Below are 24,552 nucleotides of genomic sequence, written 5' to 3'. Positions count from 1 at the left end.
GACCGTAAAAAAAATTCATTCGAAACACTTTGTGTACATATTATTATAATATTACTATATGGACAATTAAGGGACTTTGCAGCATTACCAGAGCGTAATAAATTAAATAATAACGGCGGTAGTGTTTTAATAGTATGATATTGCGTTTTATTTCCATACAGAAACATTATTATGTGTACCAAAATGACAATATATCTTATCAATTTTCAAGTTATCATAATAATATACCTACATATATATTGCTCAAACTATGTGTAGGAGTAAATATTATCGATAAGACAAAACAAAAATCATAAATACATTATATTATTATTATCATCAATAATTACCACGCATTATATAGGTCAGGTTATATTTATATAACAAATAGAAAACAATATTGACGATAAAAGTGTTGCAATAATTATCACCCCATTTAAAATATATTATAATATACGATAAATAAGTTTATATTGTTAAGATGTCATGTAATAAATAATAAATTACACGGGTTACATATTATGATAATAAATCTCTATAATACAGTTAAAAATATAGTCTAAAAAAAAAAATTATATAAACTTAATTCATATTTAGTATTAATATTAATATACCACAACACTGTACAACGATACGTATTCCTAATCGGTACTAATGTTAATATTATTGTATAGGTATACTGTAAGTCTGCATATATACGCACTATATGACTAAACGCGTTACGTAGTTTCGTGTCTAAAATGGACATACTATAGTATATTCCTAAGTTATTGTTATTATACGGGTTTTGCGACACATACAATTCATACAAACAACAAATTGTGATACTACAACCCGTGATAATACCTACTCGATCGCATATATCGGAGTATTGGGATTTAGATCGAATAGGGCCTCTGCAATCGAATAGTCTATAATAACATATAATACCGTGGTACTTGTTTAGGTCTAGGAAGGTGCTTAATGATAATATAACAATATAATAATGACTGTTGCACGTATATATGACACATAACCGTCCCTATGTATCCCTCGAAGACGTCGACGACTCAGTCGATCAAGAGATCTGAGATTTCCACATTGGAAAGAATTCTGTTGCCGAACCGGAGCAACATCTGTCGGACCACGTCCTCGGCGACCGGCGTTACCAAGTCTAGAACCAGGCGCTTGTTTGTGTTGAAAAACTGCGAAGTCGTTTGTGCTGAAAAATGATCAGAAGCTAAAATACTGTCTAGAACCAATATGCATATAAGTGCAAAACCCTGTATGTTTGAATTTTGAATACACTCAATTACGATTAAACGGAGTTACAATTCTCAGAAAATAAATAGATTAGTTTTATTTTTTTAGATTTAAATCAACCCAAAAGTCATGAGAGTTGGGGCTATTTTATACATATCCAAAATCATACATAATATATCAAAAATATGAATATGGAAAAAAGATATCGACGACGAGTATACAAACAGGCTAAACGCATAATTGCTGCAGCATTATATTCATTTAAAATATAAAGTGCACTAATGCAGTACTTCGAGACGACTAACCCAGAAAATATACATATACGGTTCATATTAAATGTTTATTAATCATATTATAATAATATAATATAGGTAGGTACTGTTATTTCATCTATACCGCACTAATCACTATATAATATCAGTTTACACAACAAATGCGTACCCACTATAATTAGAAATCAATACTTGTGTTTATAGTTTATGTATATGAATAATAGTTTAAATAGGTAACTTATATATACAATAAATTTCAATGAAAATGGATTTTTAATTTTGATTTTATATAATATATTATATTTTTACAAATATTGTCACGAGGACCAATATTCGTTTTTTTTATTTTACTTTTTAAACCATATCAACATCTATCTTAAGATGTAAACATTGATTTTTGTTTATTGTTACTGCAAATCTTATAAGATTTTTTTACTTATAATTATTGTGAAATGTAATAAAGAATATAATTTTACCTATTTGTACCTATACTATAATAATATGCAAAATTTTTAAATATAGATGGGTAGGTACACATTATATCGTATATCGACATTTGAAACTAACCAGTTTTCTATGTAAATACATAAATAAATGCATTTTTACGAGAACGATATATTAGTAGATAATGTTTTAATATTTTCACCGTTCCTCGGAAATCACTGATAATTCGTTTTAAGTAATTTAGTCCGTATATACTCTATTAGTATAATATACCTAATAATGGTATAAATGCACATCACATAATTTTTATCTAATGTATACGCAATTTAACCGTAGTGCGCGCGCAAACGAACCATTAGCCGTTTAAATATTATTTTATTGACTAGACGTACACACTTATCTAAAAGTAAAGTAAATATACATTATACTCGCATATATTCTATAGTGGAACATAATATAATAATAGGTATCATGATATTATGTGCACTGTTGCGATTATTGTCGTAGCCTATATACAAGCGATAAGATGCAGTATAGTGCACGATTAAGGGCATTGACCGTCAATCGAAAAACAACAACACGTACACAATATAATAATAATTATTATATTAATATATTATAGTATGTACCTACATCGTGCGAGACTGTATAATATACCGTGCTTGTCCACGAAAACGGAGTACACAGAAAAAGTTAATAAATTAATAATAGATAAGTTAATATAGTTAAGTTTATCATATCCCGCAAAAATAATTCAAAAATATGTATTGAGTACTGAGTAATTAGTAGAATGATATATTATAACTATATAAGTAACCCAGTTACAGAGCGTACCCTGATTTTGTGGACACACGGTATAGGTCCGGTATCGACATACGTGAAACACTGGCGATGTAATCTTTAAGTTAAATCGCGGACTCACCTAATGCTGGGTTTTGCGATTTGATGATGTGCACTTCCACGTCGCCGAGGTTCAGGTTGATTTTAATATCGTTTAACTTCAATTTTCCGTCTTTCACTTCGGTGTTGGCGTGAAATCGAACGACGCTGTGACCTGAAAGCGTACAATAAGTTACGTACACATATTATAGGCAGTGATAGTCAGTGATATTGCAAATACATTAAACTTTTTTTGACACGTCGTGTAAATTATATTTAAACAATTTCTTCCATTGCGAATGGGTTTATACGTACGTTTAACGTACATAGTGTAATGTCGATTTTACATATTAACCTGATAATTGATCTATACCAACACAATACAAACAAGGATTTTCAAAGATTTACGAATACAATATAACATTGTATACATTTATTATGTAATTTATATAAAAACTTCAAAATGTAATCATAAACATTTTTCTTCGTGTAATATATAATAATATAATATATTATTTAAAATATGTGTACAAAACATTACGCCCTTATGGCCATATGGCCTTAGGTACCACGAACATGGTTCTGATGATAAAAAACAAATAATAATAATAATCAAAGACTCACTGATTTTCCCGTCACACAGTCCATTTCCGAAGACGGACATGGGAATAACTTTTAACGTGACGTTCAGATCGAAGTCCGTGACGAACGTGACGAGGGGAATCGCTATGACCATGTCCCACGTATTTGCTCTCAAATTGACTCTGTGGTGCACGAAAACAACGAAAATGGATTATAATTTTATGTTGGTTGTACAGAGTTTGGCGATACCAACATTTTTGGTGTTCGGTACTATATACACATATAGGTGGTACAGAGGGCGTACTCTCGAAAAAAACAATTACATACTAGGTAACTCCTTGATTAGAGCCACAAACTATTTATTTTTATTGTGTCGTGTGGAAATATACGTTATACGAAAGTTGCTATACAATGAATATATACTTATCATAATTTTATATATTATAATATTATATAAATGTGAAAATGAGATATTTGTATTTTGTATACAATATATTATAATAGTGATGATGCGGAGAAAATGTATGCCTACGCTATTATTGAGATATCGGAATCTAGATGAAGATTTTATATCGAAGAATCGATACATTAATTAATAATAGCGCCCATTATTATAGTATAGTAGATATCCTACTATACTACTATGTATCGTGTTAAGCTGCTGATCTGCACACTCTGCATAGGTATACATATTTATATTTATTTATATACGAACTTTAACGATTTGAAAGTAATCAAACTGGCTCCTTTAGCCGTCAAGTTGGATAGCTCTCCAGTCACCCGGATGTCTTGCAAGTTTTTGTACACCGAAACCCTGGGGATGTGTACAGGGTCCAACGGCGGCAGATTCAGTTCCGGGTTACCTGCAAATAATAATCGAACGTCTGAGCGTATAAGCAATTTAACCAAAACGTAGGGTTGAGAGGACGTTACCCATGTCTTACACACGTATACGACACACACAATTTTCGTTCACAAGTTTCAACAGTGGGCTGTTAGTTTTGTTACTAGAGTGAATTGACCTATTATAAATATTTGCTGTTTCAAACGCATGGGTATCGTCCTCTTAAGGAAATTCGTCAAGTTCGACAAAAATATATGGCTGAAGTTACTGGAAGTTTAACCAGACTGGAATGGGGATTTCAATTTATTGTTACAGTATAATTGTCGCTGCAACGTTAACCACACTACACTGAGGGTAGTTAGATGCTCAAAAAAAATTTACATAAACGGATGTACAGCTACATTATTATAACTACGTCTATTTTTTCCACACTTACCTTGCATGAGCTGAGGTTTAGTCTGTCTGAGCATGTTCAACAGACATTCGTCCAATTTCGGATCGCTTCTCTTGCACGCCGTCAGTCCTTCTGAAATAGGTATACGTATAGTGAAATCGTATACACAATATTATTATAAATAAGTAAATACACCGAATGTTCGTACTAAGTTAGGTCAAATTTCGGTTTTATTTAACGGTATCCTTATAGGTAGTTTATTTCGCGACCGAAAACACTTACCGGCAAACGGTTTTCCCGAAGCGGTGTCCAAGACCAGACTGTAAAGCGCAAACGCGATTAAAAATTTTGTGGAAAACATATTTTTTTCTTGTTGTCTGGTGCAGTTTTACGGCTTCAGGTTGGTCTGACGATCGCTGTAAAAATGGCCTGGTCCTATGCAGTGCGTGGTCCTATAAATAAAATATGTACGAAAAGGTATATTATATATCGAACCGTATTTAATACAATTATAATTGCGGTTGGCGAATATCGCTTACAACGGACTGACGGGACAACACTTAAATGTCTTCCGCGTAATGTTTTCGACCGTTCAGATTTCTCTACAGGTGCACATAATAAAATTGTGTATATACCTCTACGATACATTTAAAAACGCTTAAATCGAGGTTCGAAATGCTTTTGCGCTAACCCATAAATATAGTTTAATATAGGCACGGAAAAGTTTTCTCTTTGTGACGATTTTGTCATGACGGACAACGGCGATTAATATACCTACTATAATTACGTCTACGTACTATATTCGGCAATTGTTTTCCAAATGAAAATGTATATGTTTATCAATAATATCTTATGTTGAAGCAAATCTTCTAGAAAACTACGATGTATCGAAAACAATAGTTTTTTTTTATACATTTATTAGGGCTTCAACAACAAAGGTTTTAGCCTACATTAATATAAACAAATGTACATTGAATCTTTATACAGTTATTGACATGATTAAGATAGATTACAATTTATGGCTTATGTTTATATTATGGAAAAATGAATTGATTGCGTCCATATTGTCCTCGTTGAGTGGTTGGTGGAGTGTGATGGGGTTTTTGAGGGTCTTGCGGGCTTCCATGTATTTGGCGCAATTTATGATTATATGTTAATGTTTCATTGCAAGTATCGTATACTGGGGCTGGTTTTTTGCTTATGAGATAAGCATGTGTTAAATGTGAGTGGCCTGTTTTAGCTCAAGTAATATTTACTTCCTCTCTTCGTTTGGTGTTAGGAGAGTATTTAAATTTTTTATAAAATAATTTTACATTTCTTAGTTTGTTAGAGAGAGGTAGGTTTAACCAAAATTTTCGCCAAACAACAGTTTTCCACCTATACATGCTATACCATTACAGCTTAGTGCTTTTGAAACAGTTCAATACTTCAATACATTTTATTTTGATTTTTGATGAAAATAAAATATAGAATAAAAGATGACAACATTTTGTAATGCATCTCATACAATTTTTTTTTAATATTATTTTAACAAAAATGTACTTAATACAAATATTTTAAGTCAAAAACTACGTAAAACTAATTTATGCAATTCACTAATTTTGTTTTCAATGATGAATATTATGGCAAAACATACTTTGATTTAATCCGCTACTTAGGCGAGCTGTCGCTAATTTACAAACGAAAATATTTAAATTAAATAGATGTGTGGGTACAATTTTCGTCCAAAATAATTAAGAAAATAGTAAGCCTGGTTATGAATAATCCCTGGTTTTCCCGCACTGGATCACGTCCAACAGATATGGTTAATCATATAATATAGAACCACTACACTATCTACCTTCAGACACTCTGTGGATTTATGGTCAACTATTTTTTATGCAAAAATGTATTTATTGACATTCGTTAAAAAAAAAAAATCCAAAATCTCATACAAGATCAGGAGGTCAAAATGAGTCAAAATATTTTCAAAATGTTTTCATGAAAGGAAATGGTATTTAAATATTTGTTTTCTTAAAAATTCGAAGTATCTACGGATTTATAATTATTTTATTATTCAGAAAGTGTTTCATACGTTCAACGTATAATGAATAATAATTATAAAAACAATGAATCTATAGTTTTCAAATCTCAATAAAGGTATTTATAATATTATTCATATATAAACTATTTATACATTATACCTACTGGCCTACTACCTATACGTATAGTAACTAAGTCCTAAACATATATCTTGCAATAATGTACATAATATAATATTACCTACTGCATTCGTATCTGCAGCGCAAAACAAATTGATTTTCTTCTTGATATTCGATAACTCAAACGCATGAAATCGTAAGTTGTACTCTCATTGGTCGTTATTATATATTTATAAAATTATATATCATACATTATAGTATGTACAGGCCAGTTGTACACCTGCGTCGGACTTTTGACACGTGAATGGAATATTTACCCCGTCGATTATAACAATATATTGTGTAATATTATAAGTTTCCCAAATAACTCGATATAACGACGTGATAAATAATAACATAACGAACGTATGGTACGCCGAATCTACCCTGTCCATGACGTTTGTACGGAATGAAAACCCTTACGCTGCAGACAGTCATAAACTTATAAATTATATTATTTTCCAATATAATATAATCTATATACGAGACGGGCAAGACGCGCGGTATAATGCATCCCATCTCGTATTTATTATTTCGAAAACTCGTATTTTTATAACGTGACGTGTCCCATAAAATCGTATTTTCCAAAACGATTTTACCTTCTATATATATTATTATTATACTCATCGATAATAGTCCATCGAGCGACGTTATGCGTCTAGAATAATATGAGTCTCCGACGCGCCATATATCTCTCATGTAAATTATGTAAACGGTTTTTGTTCAAGTAATACATATTATATTATGTATATTTTATTATCGCCGACGAAACGTTTTTATTTCTCGTCACTTTTTGTTATAAAACGCACGCACACACCACTCGGCACATCCCTGTGTATATATATATATATAATATCATCACAGTTTTATAATACACGCATTTCGTCCATTTCGCCCTTTATCGGAGTGAGATGTCTTCCGCCGATCGCAGTTTTTTTTTCGGGCTCGTTCCTCGCATTCTACTTCTCAACGGGGAGACGGGTCTCGTATAAAATACAAAAATATAATACATTTTATTATTGCACCGCACGTCACGTCGCTCGTCGTGTGTTAATAATATATAACAATATATATGATATTATGACATTATATTATTATATAGTCATGGCGGCCGAGGATTTTCCGATTGGAACGCCGCTCGTAAAGCGCAGTTATTATAATTTATAGTATATGCGCGATATCCTACTACGACAGTGAGCGTATATAATATATATATATATAAGATATATAAACCATAAAGACCGCGGCCATGGCCGTCGCCGCGTTCGTTAAATATATTACATGTATATTGTATATATTTATGCGCGAGAGCGAACCGAAACTCGCGGACCGGAGGATTATCCCCGCAAAGTCGATTAAATAATGTAGACGTCGGCCCGAAACGCGAATAATGATTCCGTCGAGGATCGTAAAATACACCGACGCCGTATACTATATAGTATGTTTAACTGTTTAAGTATAAATACGGTACAATAATAATATTATATAGTCGTATATACATCAATCGTAATACTTATATATATATATATAATCAAATGGATGTTTGCGTTCTCGGTATAATATATGGTGCAGTACATACGAAAATAAAGACCTTATCGACGAGAGGCGCGATTTGTGGATGTGGTGTCGGAATTGAGGGTGATTGCTAGGCCCTCCCCCCGAAAGCGCACTGCAGACCACGGAGAACGATGGTCGTACGCGATCGTCCGCCAACGTGATCGGGCTGAATACTATAAAATATATATTTGCTGTGCCTAAGTATTTCTCATTTTAAACTATAGTAACATTAAGCAACTACATATTTTTCCTCTGAAAAAAAAAAAATCAGAGTCATTGATATGTTTTTGCGTTTCTATGGCGATGGACAAAATGTTACGCAAAATTGTTTAGAAAAATCGGCTGGTGAAACAAAAGTTGTGTCCAGCCTAAATGCACATCTATGTTAAAAAAATATCATCCACATAAAAATTTAAAAATACTATATGAAAATAAATGTAACTCGCAATGGCCCAAGGGTTATCTATTATGTTGAATAAAGCAAAATTATATTACTTTTATCATATCGTTTTAAGTTTAGAACACCTTAGATTTATCCCCGTCGTGTCCGTTTGTTAGTTAGGTTTAGGTACCAGTACATAGTTATTACGATTGTTGGTAGGTATTAAGATATTTAATTACAATTTATTGCTGATATTAAGATAATAAATATTACTTATTGTATAAGAATTGAATATAGATGCACAAGTACTATTCAAAAACAATCAAGTAGGAAAATATTAAAGTCACCAAATTATTTTAAATTGCATTTGGAATTATAGTTTACTCCTTTGTATTAAAATACGTTTGGAAAGTGGGTAAATGCACGCTCGCAGATTGAACTTTCCTAACTTGTTTGTGTTTGAAATGTCTGTGGATATTATTTTTATTTTAACGTAAAAGGTATATTATACGAATACACAGTATAAAAGCTGTTTGAATTTTGAAAAGCACAACAGGTGACGACGTGATGTAAAACAGGGAATGGCGTTTTAAATAAACGAAAAGTATAATTAGTTATGATGTTATGAACTAATTTCCATATAATAATAAAATAATAAACCTACTGAATCACGTGAGTGCTTCACAAGTCACAACATCCGTTTTAGCTATTATTTTATATCATTTACCATACATTATTGTAAATTCGTACGTAATAATAAAAATGTTCACAGCGTAAATGACAATAATTGGCTGATGCACATCACTACACCAATGATATGAGTGCAATTTATACTGTACCTACGCAGTTATATCGACCACCCTTCTGTTACTATTTTAATGCCGCATGCCCAAACATTCAATTTTTTACTGCATTCGTAGCACGGGTATTATTTTATTTTACATGATTGAAGGCTTAATTAATAACAATTTACGATCATTATAACACACCGCCAGCCTAAATCACAAAGGTCGTATCTCCATAATTTATTATAGTAATCATATGGAGATACGACTTTTTTTAGGTCTTAAAATCATACATCGGAGATACGACGATTTCTAACTAGCAATTTGATGGAGGATAAAATTATAAAATCGGAGTTATGACTTTATACGATGCGTTTTATTCTTAATCTTAATCGCAAATTATCCTAAAATCGAAAAAATGGAGTTACGATGATTGTGAATAAAGTGAAGACACATACCTCCCTATATTATATGCATAGGTATACCTACATGCATATATTGTTAATTGCTCAGTCGTACGTGTATAAATTACATGCAGCAATAAGCGGTAAGAAATTGTCTGCAGAGTAAAAATTGATAAAATAATTTTTAGTCAAACACAATTTACGTATAATACCTATATTATGTATGGATGATATCGTGCCTGTGCGTATAATATTAAATATATGTTGAGTAAAAAAAAAAAAGTGTTTCCAAAAGACACATCATATGTTACGCAACCGTTCTAAAAATCGCCGATACGGATCGAACCGGATACGATAATACGCATACTATGGATGTGTGTTCTATTTTTCATTATCTTCAGCAATTAGCCGAACTCACGCGGTGGTACCTATATATTATTATGTTTACCTTCGGGTTGGCGACAAAATATATTTGACGCTAGCAAACACAGACGCGGTTTCTTGTATCGGTCGCTATACGGAATTTCCAAAAATCTAAAGCAGATAAGCGTCAATTTGTGCGAGCAGCCGACTATATAAGACCGAACCCGACTCACAATCCATACATTCGGCCCGACCGTGCTCGTCGCGTACACATATACTTACAGAGTATTTTCAGTTTTTCGTCTTACGCTCGCGGCTTGCGATTTACGTTATTAAAAAAAAAGCACATTTTGTTACCGTGACGGAATTTTAAAATGGTTAAAATGTTCGCGACAGTGTGTTTTCTAGCGGCTTTGGCATTAGCCGTCGTCGGACGGGCGACGAATAACGACGGCGACGACGACCAGCGTCAAGGCAGAGGTGCGTGTGCGATGGTGTACGAATAACACCTATACATTATATTTTATACTTCTATTATATTATTGTTATAATATGGTGACGCATGGTTATGTCTTATACGTGTTGTACTGCACCGTGATCGACCGTTCGGACGATTCATTTACATTTTTCGTCCGATCTATATAAAAAAAAAACCGTCTCGATCGATGTTGTTTCAGGGTGGAATAATATGCTGGATGGAGGCAAACGTTCGTGCGTCGGGTTGAACGGCCGACCAGGTATATGCATGGGCCAAAGCGAGTGCACCGAAGTTAACGGAAAATCAGTGGGCAGGTGTTTCCCGTTCGATGCTTGCTGTTCGGGTAACGATGATAAAATCATAATAATAATAGTAAAATTGATTATATACATAAGTTAAATTAGACGTTTGTCAATATTATAATATGTATAATAACGCATTATATGCGCCTACATGGGTCAATTCATTATAATTATTTATGTCGCGTTCGTCCGCGTGTTCGGTCGCGTTATTTGTATGAGCTACAATAGATGTAATTAATTTTCAAATTATCCAAAAGGTTTTTATATTCAAAAACCAAAAGCGTAGAATTGAACGATATATGCATGATATATAGTAGTATGGTACTTATATATGAGCTTAATTTTTACCATGAGCTCGGTATTTAACCATTTTATTTTAGTTTTGAATTAGAAAAACAAAATATAATATAAAGGCGTCAAAAACACAATCAAAAAAGTCACCTCGATCAAATATTATGCAGTAAATTATTTTCTTTATTTTACTTTGGTCTGAAGCTGTACAAACTTTTCATTCTTAGAGAACAGGCAAAAATAATGCCAATTACCTCGTTGTAAGCTCGCGATAATGTTATAAATATATAGCACTCCACTCCTATATTATACGTCATGCACTATAGATTGGTCCAATACACAAAGTTCCTACTTTGACAATCCATAATGGAATTCAATCTATTACAAATTTCACAACTAACACTAAAACACTGGGTTCAATAACATAAACAGTTCAATACAACTGTTTTAATTAATAAAAAACAGAATAAATAAAATGAGATTTGAAAAACTAAAAATCTTGTACTTTATAAAATAATAATTCATAGTTGGCTACCCTTAGATAATTATTATCATAACAATACATATAGTAATAAACTTTAAAATATTGAACTTTCTTTACATTAACTTTGTCAAATCCATATAAAAGTATCTAACTAAGTATATTGCTTTGTGTATTTTAAATTTTTCAATATTATAATAATTTATTTATAATATATTATAGTATATAAGTACTATGAAGATAAACTAAATTTGTTCTCGATGACTTTAATCGAACACGAGATATTTTATTTATTTTTAAGTTACCCCTAATTCGTGCGGTGGATATTCGAGTTCAAGCATCACGTATTTCCAAAGCCCTGAACAATTTCAAGACGTATGCGCGTACAAGATCAACGTCAGACGAAACATTTGCCAGATAAGGTATATAATCATAGTTTATAAAAACGTGGACTTGCCGGCTTTTTTCTGAGATCCTTATTGAATATGGTTACATACATATCATACAAACTATATCCCTTTAATAGAATCGATTTCGAGAGGTTTTCACTCGGCCAACCGACCAAACTGACGTCAGAATCAGCGTATACGTGTGAACGTGACGAGTTTACATTGATTACGAACGGCAACACCAAGATAAACGTGCCCGTTTTATGCGGTGAAAATGCCGGTCAACACGGTAAGATAATGAAAAAAAAATCAATTTTCCGTTTAAGAGTTTATTATTTATAATATTTTAATATGGATTTTAATAATGGTTGCCGAGATTCTCTATTTCTGTACCACGCATTTAATTTTTATTGCAGTGTACGTGCCGGTGAACCAGCAGCAGTCAGAATCGAGGAGCAGCAACAACAACAACAACAACAATAACAACAACAAGCAACAGTTGACATTAAAATTCCAGTTGACCGCCAGGGACGAAGACTACACTGAACCGGAACCATTTTGGAAACTGAAGATCACGCAATTGGAATGCCAAACGACGTCGACCAACTGGTGGAAGATTAAAGACATCGCACGCCAAGTCTGGGACTGGGAAGATGAGGAGAGAGACGCCTCGAAATCCAAGTACAGTCTAGGTAAGGAGGATAATACAGAGAAAGCGCCAAACCTGCAGCTAAATAAATATATACACAAAAAATAACAACACATTATTATATTCACCGAAGTGTTTGTTTATCACGTTGTCGGATAATACGTCAATTTATTATTTGTTTACTTTTGTTTTCTCTAGCGCCAGAAGGTTGTTTGCAATACTTCACTGACAGACGTGGTTCGTTCGAAAGCTTCAACTACAACAGAGGCATGGGACACTATTTGGGAAACTTAAATTACGCGACGTGCTTCAAAAGAAATCAAGACACATGTGGAATCAAGTAAGTGATTGAACAACACATAATATAGTAGTTCTATGAAAACAAAACCATGTACCTAATAGTCCAAAATTCATGCGCTCAATTCATGTGGTGTATTGTAAAATAAAAATCGTTTACGACAACTATTTTAATAATATACACCATTTTTTTGTTGTCAACAAAAATTGTTTACTCCCAAAAAGCAAAACAATATTCATTAGAGACTAGAGTTATTAAAAAAGGTGGGTTTCGTTGAGAAAAGTAACGTTTTCAAACATGCATTTAGTCCTATTTAGGTCGATGTAAACACATACCTAGGTACCAATAATTATACCACTAAAATAGTAGAAATTATATTTATTTTTTAACCGAAAAACTGCCAACCCTTTATAGATACGAGGCGGTGAAATTCCAAATGGCGTACAACCAAAGGCTGACCAGTTCCACGGACCGGGACTGCGACACTGTTGCTGACTCTGCGCTGACCACGCTCGCACAGGTACAGACCACTCCACCCGCGGAAACCACTTCACCACCCGAGGGAACGACTGCACAACCGAACGACGACGAATCCGAACCGCAGACGAACGGGCGTAGCAGGAGACGGCCGTCCGAACGTGGCGTGCACAACGACTACTTGCTCATACCGGATGGTCTATATTCGGGCTCGCGGTTTGCGTCTAAATATTGTGACAAGTCGCTGGAAAACATCGACGACAGCACAGGTAACCACGACCGTAACCTTTTTATTTCGTTGTTTTTTTTATAAGGCACACACCCAACTGCATGGTAGGTAGGTGGTGGTGGTTTAGGTTGGGTTGAGGCCGAAGGTACTAGGTACGAGAACGGATCTAAGGACCGATCGTGCTCAATGATTATTTCAGAACTTATTTTATAATATAGGGAAATTTCAAAAATAAAAAAATTAATATTTTCCTTTTTTTACGCATTTCAGTCAAGACTCAAGGGCCCCTGTACGTGGCATTTGTCAGCGACGATTACTCGAATTCTAACGAAGACGTGGAAAAGGGATACAAGATCGACTATTCATTGACAAACACTGGGTGTTAAACTCATTATACAATCATAACTCTATTTATTTTAAACACTAACAAAACTCACTACAAAAGCATTTTGTTATGCAATTTTATTTATTAATTTATTATAGATAATAATAATATATACTTATTTATTTGAAAACGAATTGTGTTTATTATTTTTGCCACTGACACGACTCCTTGAATATTGTTAAAATAACGATGAATACATTTTAAATTATCAACACACTGCTCTCACTCACACACACACAACAGTTTTGGTAATAAAGTCATAATATATAAATATTGTTATTGCCATTATTGTGTTTATCAATAATTATTGTTTTATAAAGATGAGCAATCGATTTTATTATGCTGATAGTATAACTTTATAATATATTTAATAACCCTTGTGCGTATTTTAATAATTATTTTACTACTATTATATGGCTATAATATATTATATACAGCTGTAAACTTGAATAATACCTACTATCTTTTTATATGTTGAAAATTACTAAGTAAGCGTAGACAACTATTCGAACGAGGGTCTCTATGTGAATCTTAATCTCCGTCGACAAAATATCACTATATTAATAAAATGTTAATATTGCATGTTTTTATTTCGGGCTTGACTTTTTTGACGGCCGAAACTTATAGTACTATCAGTAAGTTAACTGCGTTTGGAAATTGAATTATTATATACCTTGGTAATATTCTAAGTTATTAGAATATGTCTTATAGTAAGGTAAAAAAAATAAAATTTTTCTGTGCATCAATATTTTTATTCAAACCTAACTTGTCCGCAAAAATTATTCCTTTTTTTTTTTTGAGAACAACTTTTGAAATACTAAATCATACATAATATATTCATTTTATATGCAAAACCGAAAATTCTAAATCAAAATAATTACCGCCTCAGTGTAAATTGTTTAGTATAAACTATAAAGTATAAACCTTCGTTGTTTTTTGTAACGAAGAATTAAATATTAATTATATTTGTCCCAATTATTGGATGATAATGTATGACTTATTATTGTAGTCACTCAGACAGTGTATAAAAAAACGACAGATGCACTCGAAACAAATTTCGAAAATCCGGACCAGGACCCGTTGCCAGGAAATTACATTTTTGAACTTATCGTGAGACCAGATACTTGTGGCGTACGGTAAATATACAATACTATTGTGAGTTCATTAATATTTGAGTAAAATTTTTATTATATTATTATTTAGGATCGGTTTAGAAACGTTTTCGTTTAATCAACCCACAAAAAAGGATAATAACTCGGCATATACCTGTGACCTCGGTCTAAATGTTCTCAAGGTTCGAATGGAGCCCGAAGTACAGCCGATTAAACTGTCCGTTTTATGCGGTGAACTATCTGGCCAACATAGTAAACTAAAAAATATTACAAATATTTACAATAAACATATATATATATTTATATATATATATATAAGTATAACAGTATTTCACTGTGTTTGTCTTCGTCCACACGTCATACTATTACATGTTATACACTTATACTCTTCTGTCCACCTGGCATCCACATTTTGAGGACTTAAATAGAAACTAAATAGTTGATATGATTTTTGGAAATATTTATTAATTTTTTTTTTATTTAAAGCAAACCAAAAATGATTATAAAATATGGCAATATTGCTGCAGTAACTCTCTTATACGTGAACAAATTACAATTTAAAAATATGCGTTTATAATAGATAAAATGGCGAACAAGGTGAAACTATACGGCTCGAGTCTCGACTCTAAAAACATGCTATATAATATAGAATTATTGTAATAATATAATAAATCAAACAGCATGATATTATAATTTTATACGCGAAAACTGAAAGGTAGGTATTTATTTAATTCGAATTCGCATCGCGTCTAGTGTATTTGCAGGTGAAGGATTGCGACGTGCCGATATTAGAGTCACCGATTACGAAAACAATAATTCTCACTGTTACCCTCGTGCAGCTCGGAATAATCGAAAAACAGTTGTGGAACATAACGCTGTCGCAATTGCTGGGCCGAACGAAGGAAGACGCTGCGGAAAACCCCAAGTACAGCCTAGGTAAGCTCGTACATGTTTATTATTATTATTGTTTATTGTCGTAATTATAGGTAATTAATGGCACGCCCAAATTAATTTCGAATGTTTCCGTTAACGCGTCAACTGTAGCTGACGGATGTCTTTCCACGGTGCAAGCGTCTGTAACGCATTATTATAATATTAATAGGTAAATTTATCTCATTATCTGAGACAATGACATTCGAATAGATATTAGGTACTTCTAATAGTTTTGACTGACTCTATTATAGGTATAAACAATAGACCACATAAATATTATGTTATAATCACAGTTATTGTTTATTAACCGATACGTCAATTTAGAACACATAGATAGGACAAAAATAGAAACTAAAAGAAGTTTTAGATTCTGAGCGAAGCGAATGAATCCATTAGTATTACAATGATGGGTGTTTTTATTCTGTCTGTCGTCAACTTTTGGACTAAAAAAATACTCCGATTTTCGACTACAGCATCTTTACTGATAGGAAACCGAATCGAGCATATTGGAGCTTATAATACGTTTTTTGGATGCGTACGTACGGTGAAAGTATTCAGGTATTGAGTCACAATAAAAATCGTTTAGAACGAATTGAGTCGCGGTTTGTTTTAGGTATACATTAAACATACTATAATAATTGAGTCATTTTATAAGATTTCAAATAAAATACTAATTAAGTCCAACTTTTAATACTAACTGAGTCATATAAGACTTAAAAAAATGTTTCATACATTTATAATATAAAGTTCCCATTCAAATAATAAATAAATACATAGTTATGTCGGGATTAACTTATTATACATTCAAATATTGATTTATTGTTTTGTTGATAGTAGGTACATCAGCGGCATTTTTTTCATAAAATTTTTACTAGATATTTATAATATAATATATAGTACCAATGCAGCCGATATATTGTATTTATTCGAATATTGACAATTAATTATTGTTATTATTATTATTTTATAACTTTGAATGTGTATTTTCATCGTTCTACAGTAATAGAGTGTACGAATGTAAATATTATATTGATGACAATTTCGGTGGCAATTACAATAACTATAATATGGATCTCTAACGTAAAAAAGAAAATAACGCTATCGAGTTATACCTAATTATTTAGATTTTATCAGTGTTTTGAACTGAATTTCAATTTTTTCTGCTACTATTTAGAAATAAACAGATATATTAAATATCAAAATGTACTTCTAGTAAAGTACTGCAGTACTTATAGGAATTTTTTTCGTACACGGAAGTATTGTTGTTCTAATAATTATCTTACAAATATACGATTAAAACGATTTTTACAATGCTACAATAGATTTATATAATTTATTTTAAGCCATACCTATATTACCTACCCACACATATGGGTTGTCTCCTCCTTACAAAGGTACCTTATACACAGCATAGCGAATTCGAGTTCAGCAGTTCCTATTTAATGTCGTCAGATTTAAGGGGATTGTAAACAGTCAGTTATTTGAATCAAAATGTACAGAATTTATTCCCCAGCTCCTTTGAATTTGTTTTGAATATTTAAAATCCTCTTAAGTGGCGTCCTCTTAAGTGAATTCCAATTTAGAACTCACGACAAAACACTTACATATATATATTACAATTTAATTTTTGCATAACCGAAGTCGCAGCCAGACTTTTACGATGTATAATAAATTAATACATTTACACCTATCAATAATTAATATTGTGTTTCAGCCCCAGACGGATGCTTGCAATATCATGTTGAAAAAAAAGGCATAATCGAAAGCCTTAATTTTTTCAACGGTAAAGGTCATTATGTGGGTGATTTAAATTACGCAATATGTTTTAAACGATATCCAGACACGTGCGGAATCAAGTAAGTGAAACGTGACGTTCGTAAGTCGTAACTATCGAATAGCGAAGTCATACTCAATATAATATAATAAAACCTCTCCTAACGGACACCTCTAAATAGCGGGATCTTCAAAATAGTGGACGTTTTCTTTGAAACCCACTATATAAACTTTCTACTAACCGAACCCTCTGAATAGTGGTCATCTCCGAATAATGGACAAAATGAGACATATAAACAGTGAAACCCCTAAATATCGGACACTCTCGGTCGCTGACATTTTGTTCACTATTCGAGAAAGTGTTCTTATTCAGAGGTTTCAATTTGTAGAAAGTTTGTAGTTAGTTCCCAAGAAAACGTCCGCTATTCGGAGGTGCCCGCTATTTAATAAGGTTTCACTGTATAATAAAAAATATCATAATACCTAAATTAATAACAGAAAACCAAACGTTATATACCTAATATACATTTTAGTGTGTTACGTTTAACGCTTGATCGTATACCTAAATCGTATACACGAAACTGCCAAATGCGAATATACAGAAAAAAATATTTTAACCTCATAAACGATTAAAAACATATTAAAATATATTATTTTATATCGCAATAATATTATAAAACACATACCTATCTCGGTAAATATCTATATAGATTTTTATAATTTCGCGAACACTCGATTATCGCGCGCCGGGATTATCTGGCCACGGTGCAGTTAAGGTGGTTCCGTTAACTGTACAAACAAAAAACAAATACAAAAAAGCTTTAGAATACAACGATTATATGTCCTATATAATGGGTAATATATACCACCTATATATTATAGTTGTTACGGTCAAAGACGTTAATTAGAGAAATTACGACATTGACCGGAAAATGTGGTAATATATATCTGAAAACATTGGAAAATTCAAAATACCGAAATTTCATACATTTTCCGGCCCGTGCAGGTATACCTGCAGCATTTATCGTCGTTCAGCTGTTATGTTCATCGGTTGATAAGTGTTATATTAATGGTTATGACATAAATATAAAACAACAACAGTCATGTCTTATTTCACTTTATAGTTTATTAGGTAATGAAATCATTTTCAGTATAATACGAATGTAATATTTATAGTCTATAGGCAATAGTCATAATCATAATCATGAAAATAGAACTAAATAGGTGCAATTTTTGGGGATTTGTGTGCTACGCACCCTTGGTTTCCAAATCAGCACCCTCACATGCATTATATGTCGTTTGTGGTCAATTATTTATAATTTTGTATTAATAAATTAATACGTCATAGTAAAAAGCTATCATTATATATTATAAAATTATTGATTGATGTGGTGTGCGTGTGTGTGGGAGGGATGTGGAGTCGATCAATTTGCAATCTATGATCATAAGACAACTAACTGATAGACAAAAATTCGTTTTTTACAACATTTCCCTATAAATAACTGTTAATTAATTTCGGCCATTGACGACGCTTCCCGCGGCCAATGAACCGCGTCCTTTTCCAACTATAGAACTTTACATAGATTAAAATATTTTATAAGTAGGTATAATGTCCGTTGATATATGTTAGGTATAATATGATGTTTTATGTGTGCGTACACATAGGTTCATCGGAATCAACTTCGAATTCGCCACGAACGGTAATTCGTCACAAAGCACGGATCGAGATTGTGACACGCTCAGCGGCCTGACAGTTAGCAAACACCCGACAGCGATCATCGGCACCACACCTATCAATATGGATTACGTGGTCATACCAGACGGTTTGTCGACCGTTGACGCCGGTTTGAGTGTTCACGCTTCCAAGTATTGCGGCAGATCGCTAAGGATTTTGAGTGAAGTCGTAGGTAAGTCGTGTCCGGTCGTAAATTCGACCACGGTTTTTTAAGAACGACTCAGTAGGTAGGTATAGTAACTGTTTTTGTACATAATATTATATATAGGTACTGATAACTGATACATACTGATACTCATGTATAGGCACACGTCAGTAAGTATATTATAATTTTTACCACGTTCCAAATTTCTACTACACGTTTGCACAATACGATGTACTTCCGCAGTACATATACATAGTACCCAAGGGCGTCCGCAAAGGGGGGGGGAGTAGGAGGCAGTTGCCCCCCTCCCCTTGGCTATGTCTGGGTCGATTATCATAATCAATTATTGATGATTTTAATTCCCTAAAAATTCTAAATAGTGCACTTAATTATTTTTATTTTTAATATAAAAGATATAAATTCTAATATACATGTATAAATTTAGTGTAAATTATAATATACATTTCAAACTTTTAAAGGATTATAAAAAAAGTTTTACAGACAGAACTAATAGTTCTAGACTTCTTTAATCTGAAAATAAATTATTCCTTTTTTTATAGGTTTAGATCATATATTTATTATAAGAATCATGTAAAAGTATGTGCAAATTTTAAAATAAAATTTTAAACTTGAATTTAAAAAAAAATTCTAAAATTCAAAAAATTATCTTAAAATTTAAAATCGTCAAAAAATTTAAACTTCTTATTCTATTTGTGTTCCCTTACTATATGAAAGAAAACATGTCACTAACAATACTTTATATCACTAATAAAATAGTGAAAGAAAAAATGTAAAAAGGAAAATATTTTGCCCTCCCCTTGACATATTCCTGCGGACGCCAAAATATGTATCTATTGTATCTATATACTAACAGATTTCTTGTTATCCGACATGAGTTTTTTTACGCAGTAAAGGCAGCAAAGGTATATATTACATGGTTACTGAATAGGTTAAAAAAGACTCGAGTACTCAATTCTGAATCCCGCCCATTATTTCAACTAGGAAATCCACTCTTAGTACACCTGATGACCGCATAACCATCATAGTCGCGATATATCACTTATAAATGTATTGCTCGTAGTCATTTTAACTTGATGTCCGGTCGCATATATAGTTACAAGCGCGCGATTTGACTTAAGATCATTATAATACAAATATACGAAATAAATGCACATACGAGCGTGAATAGTAATAATATGTATACATTGAAATGGTTTAATTTTAGCGTTAGATCACGACCGAACGCGCCAGAATTAAACAGTCACGATTTTTCGCGTACGATTGCGACCGAACGTCTGTGTTAATTCACAGACCACAGTTGGAATATAGCCATATAATACACGTGTTTTATTTTGGCGCTATATTTATTAGTTTATTTAAAAATGCTCACACGTGCGTGCGTTTGTTTTGTGGTAACCCAGTTTGACGGTGATGTAAGTATAATATAATTGTTGAGCTGTAAATGTTAGATACTATAAAAACTATTTAAATTTTTAAAAAAATTTAAAAAAAAAGTTTAATTTTATATTTTAAATTTTTCAATAAAATAGGTATAACTGTATAAGTGACTAATTTGTGAAAGATATTCGGGAAAAACAGTATTTTAACGATATAGAAAATAGTAGTTTTATATATTATAAAGATAATAATTATGTTACTGTAAAGTGTAAAGACGTTTAATTTATAATAACATTAGTAAACAGTAAATTACGTTAATAAATAATAATGAATAATTTTTAAGGTTTATAACGTAATATTTACAGTTAGAAAATTAATTCCGAAAAAAATAGTTGATGATGTTAAAATGGTAATTTTAGACAAGACACACGGCTATAATTTATAATAAAACACGAGTATCTATTAAATCATAATTTTGTTCACAAAATGAAAAATTAAATTGGTAATCAATAATTGAATAATATGTGTATTGAAAAACGATTAGCTACATACCTAATAATATAATAAGAAAGCAAACTTATTATTTATTTTTATACGGCAAAGAACCGTGGTATTTCAATTTAGAATTTGGATAACGTCCCAACTATAACCAACTACAGGTGGTGAATTTATTTTTTTACACCGCTAAAGTAACAAATTTACATATTTGAAAGCCGTGTGTGCCAACAAAACTTTTTTATTAATTATATTAGATGTAATATTGTTAAATTTGTTTTTCATTTCGAATTCATCCAATATTGAATTATTGAATTATATTAATGATAAAAATTAAAGAAAACAAAATGTTATGAGAACTGAAAATAGTTTACACTAAAAATAATATGAACAAAAAAGGTGGATACCAACGATGTATCGTGAAAACTGAAAGATTTACACAAAATATATTGTACTTATATAAAAGATGCAATTTACAAAATTGACTGATAGGTACACAATATGTAACTACAATAATCAACTAAATATAGATGAATATATTATCAATCACATATTATCATGTGGAAATTACTATAGGTATTTAACACCTTAAAATATAACTCTTTAAGATAGCTGCAACAATCAACATTTTCCATTCCATGTTAAAGTTAACAATAGTTAAAGCAAAATAATAATAACATTTATTAAAAGGTATCACTATTATTTTATAATAGGGATAATTTTTAGTTAGGTTTTTTTTTTCCTTATATGTACCTACTTTATATAATTTACTCATATACTTGCATAGTTTATTTACTTTTAGTAATGGTTATCGATAATTACTAGAAAAAAAAATGGTTTGGATCGTATTATATTATATAGCTTCTTTTACCGTAACATAATAATATATGTAATATGTGTATTATGTATTACAAAATTTACAGTTACAATTTCGACGACTAGATTTTTGTTTTACTTTAGATTGGTTTTAAGTTTTAATGACTATAACTAAAATAGTAGCAACAGGTAGCAATTATTTGTTCAAAAATATTATTATAACATTATAATAATATTTTTCGTGTTTATAATATTAGTATAACATTGTTATAATAATATTATAATATAATCATTACAAAATGCTACTAATTTCTCCACTCTTCTCTACTTTTAGATACACTATAATACCTTTAGTTTTTAAATAGTTTGTACTATTTCCGATGTCTTAATTCATTAGTTTGACTAATGTGGCAAGTAGCCATATGGGATTATGGGATTTTACCGAGTGCATATACCCAAATTATCCTTATTTAACGTTCCGAGTGCGTCCGGAATAAGGGATCACCCAAGTGCGTACCGAGTAATTTAAAGTTACCCAGGGTAAACCAGGAGGAGGTGGCTTACACGCCAAAAATTAATATTTTATTGATTAATTAATTGATTATTATTATTATTATTATCGATTTTTTTTTTTTTATTCAGTTGTAACTCAATTTCCACTATTCCTGGGTATTGTCACCGATAAATACAGCGACCTCAAGAATTTGGAAATCGGATTCAAGATCAAATATAAACTACTCACGAATTGTAAAACATTACATCAGTGATCACATATTAATTATTATCGTATTTATTTATAATCTGAGCAATGATAATCAAAAACTTTAATCGATTATACTAATTAAAATAAATTGTATGCACATTTCATTTTATGTATTGTATTTTATGTTAAACAACACAATATAATATTATCATTGTCATATAAAATATAATAAATTATATATAAAATAATAAAATATTACACATCGCGTAATATGAATGCATTATTACTATACTAAATTACAACTGGACAATGTCAGTATGTCACAAACATAATATTGTAAAATACTAAAATATGTCTATTATATAAATATGTAATTGCAGAAAGTAATTTAATTTTAACGTTTATCTAATGCCTTATTGTTAACAATAAATGGCCAGAATATGAATATACGTGTAATTGTATAATTATTACCGTTATTATAGTTACCGGCCCGTCCGAAGAAATCGCATTCCTTCCGCGTAATATTCGAAGTTCCTTATAAAATATGTTAATTTTTCATTATGCATTATATAACTACTATGCGACTACTAAGTACACAAATAAAATCACAAAACTTACTTAGGACTAGAAGATCGGTTGCGGTGACGTTGCGTTGATCGGTATGCGCGATCAATCGGACGTTGTTTCACCGAGGCAAAGAGAAAAATATAATTTTAAAGTTGGAGGAGTGATCGGCAATCGGGACAATTATGTGTGCACTTGAAATGCCAAACGGCCTTTTCGGATCGTTATTAAACCGTAACACAGCGCGTAGGTACCTTATTTATTATGAATAACAATGGCAGAAGAACGTGTTTTATTTGGTTTAATTTAAACAGCATTAAAATGTTAAATTGGCTCGAATTAACCGACAATAACGAGACCGGAAGCGAGTAAAATAATAAAAACAGTGCGTACAGATATATAAACTTTAGGAACAATAAACACACGATCGTCAGAACAAATTCATGTAGGTATTATTTTGAACTGAATTTGAAATATTTAACGTCGATTTATTCGCGTATATTTTCATTGTCCCGGATATGCGTGTATTACGAAATTTTTTCGTACCTATCTATTATTCTATCCTTCTATTGCCTGTTGTATGTATATTTCT

The 24,552-nt window shown here is 31.6% G+C and overlaps 3 protein-coding genes across 5 annotated transcripts; 2 read left to right on the top strand and 1 right to left on the bottom strand.

The window, feature by feature from the left end:
* Positions 1-379: 379 nt before the first annotated feature.
* On the bottom strand, positions 380-24,225 carry LOC132938771 (uncharacterized). 3 transcript variants are annotated; one of them, XM_061005789.1, is made up of 8 exons: positions 24,015-24,225; positions 18,791-18,893; positions 4,919-5,088; positions 4,679-4,768; positions 4,114-4,261; positions 3,441-3,580; positions 2,860-2,991; positions 380-1,180 (listed from the first exon to the last, which is right to left on the bottom strand). In XM_061005789.1, exons 3-8 carry the CDS (start codon positions 4,995-4,997, stop codon positions 1,029-1,031), a joined length of 741 nt encoding a protein of 246 aa, XP_060861772.1. In that variant the 5' UTR covers positions 4,998-5,088; positions 18,791-18,893; positions 24,015-24,225; the 3' UTR covers positions 380-1,028. The 3 variants fall into 3 exon arrangements, with proteins under 3 accessions (XP_060861772.1, XP_060861771.1, XP_060861773.1); XM_061005788.1 differs by lacking the exon at positions 18,791-18,893; XM_061005790.1 differs by lacking the exons at positions 18,791-18,893; positions 24,015-24,225 and adding an exon at positions 23,868-23,969.
* Positions 10,537-14,420, top strand: LOC132938769 (uncharacterized). The gene is made up of 8 exons (XM_061005786.1): positions 10,537-10,787; positions 10,985-11,128; positions 12,161-12,281; positions 12,386-12,537; positions 12,665-12,940; positions 13,096-13,237; positions 13,610-13,941; positions 14,172-14,420. Exons 1-8 carry the CDS (start codon positions 10,682-10,684, stop codon positions 14,285-14,287), a joined length of 1,389 nt encoding a protein of 462 aa, XP_060861769.1. The 5' UTR covers positions 10,537-10,681; the 3' UTR covers positions 14,288-14,420.
* On the top strand, positions 14,544-23,666 carry LOC132938770 (uncharacterized). The gene is made up of 7 exons (XM_061005787.1): positions 14,544-14,921; positions 15,296-15,422; positions 15,490-15,650; positions 16,152-16,334; positions 18,046-18,187; positions 19,770-20,011; positions 23,336-23,666. Exons 1-7 carry the CDS (start codon positions 14,855-14,857, stop codon positions 23,458-23,460), a joined length of 1,047 nt encoding a protein of 348 aa, XP_060861770.1. The 5' UTR covers positions 14,544-14,854; the 3' UTR covers positions 23,461-23,666.
* Positions 24,226-24,552: the final 327 nt, after the last annotated feature.

The sequence above is a fragment of the Metopolophium dirhodum genome, chromosome 2 (genome assembly GCF_019925205.1).
Source record: "Metopolophium dirhodum isolate CAU chromosome 2, ASM1992520v1, whole genome shotgun sequence".
Lineage (NCBI taxonomy): Eukaryota > Metazoa > Arthropoda > Insecta > Hemiptera > Aphididae > Metopolophium > Metopolophium dirhodum.
This window is presented reverse-complemented; position numbering and strand designations above follow the sequence as displayed.

Coding starts and splice junctions, on each gene's coding strand:
- LOC132938771 (XM_061005789.1), bottom strand. CDS start 4,997: ATGTTTTCCACAAAATTTTTAATCGCGTTTGCGCTTTACAGTCTGGTC. Junction 4,769..4,918: donor TTCGGGAAAACCGTTTGCCG/GTAAGTGTTTTC, acceptor TACCTATTTCAG/AAGGACTGACGGCGTGCAAG. Junction 3,581..4,113: donor ATTACTTTCAAATCGTTAAA/GTTCGTATATAA, acceptor CGTGCACCACAG/AGTCAATTTGAGAGCAAATA.
- LOC132938770 (XM_061005787.1), top strand. CDS start 14,855: ATGTTAATATTGCATGTTTTTATTTCGGGCTTGACTTTTTTGACGGCC. Junction 14,922..15,295: donor CGAAACTTATAGTACTATCA/GTAAGTTAACTG, acceptor TTATTATTGTAG/TCACTCAGACAGTGTATAAA. Junction 16,335..18,045: donor AAACCCCAAGTACAGCCTAG/GTAAGCTCGTAC, acceptor ATTGTGTTTCAG/CCCCAGACGGATGCTTGCAA.
- LOC132938769 (XM_061005786.1), top strand. CDS start 10,682: ATGGTTAAAATGTTCGCGACAGTGTGTTTTCTAGCGGCTTTGGCATTA. Junction 12,282..12,385: donor CGAAACATTTGCCAGATAAG/GTATATAATCAT, acceptor TCCCTTTAATAG/AATCGATTTCGAGAGGTTTT. Junction 13,238..13,609: donor CAAGACACATGTGGAATCAA/GTAAGTGATTGA, acceptor AACCCTTTATAG/ATACGAGGCGGTGAAATTCC.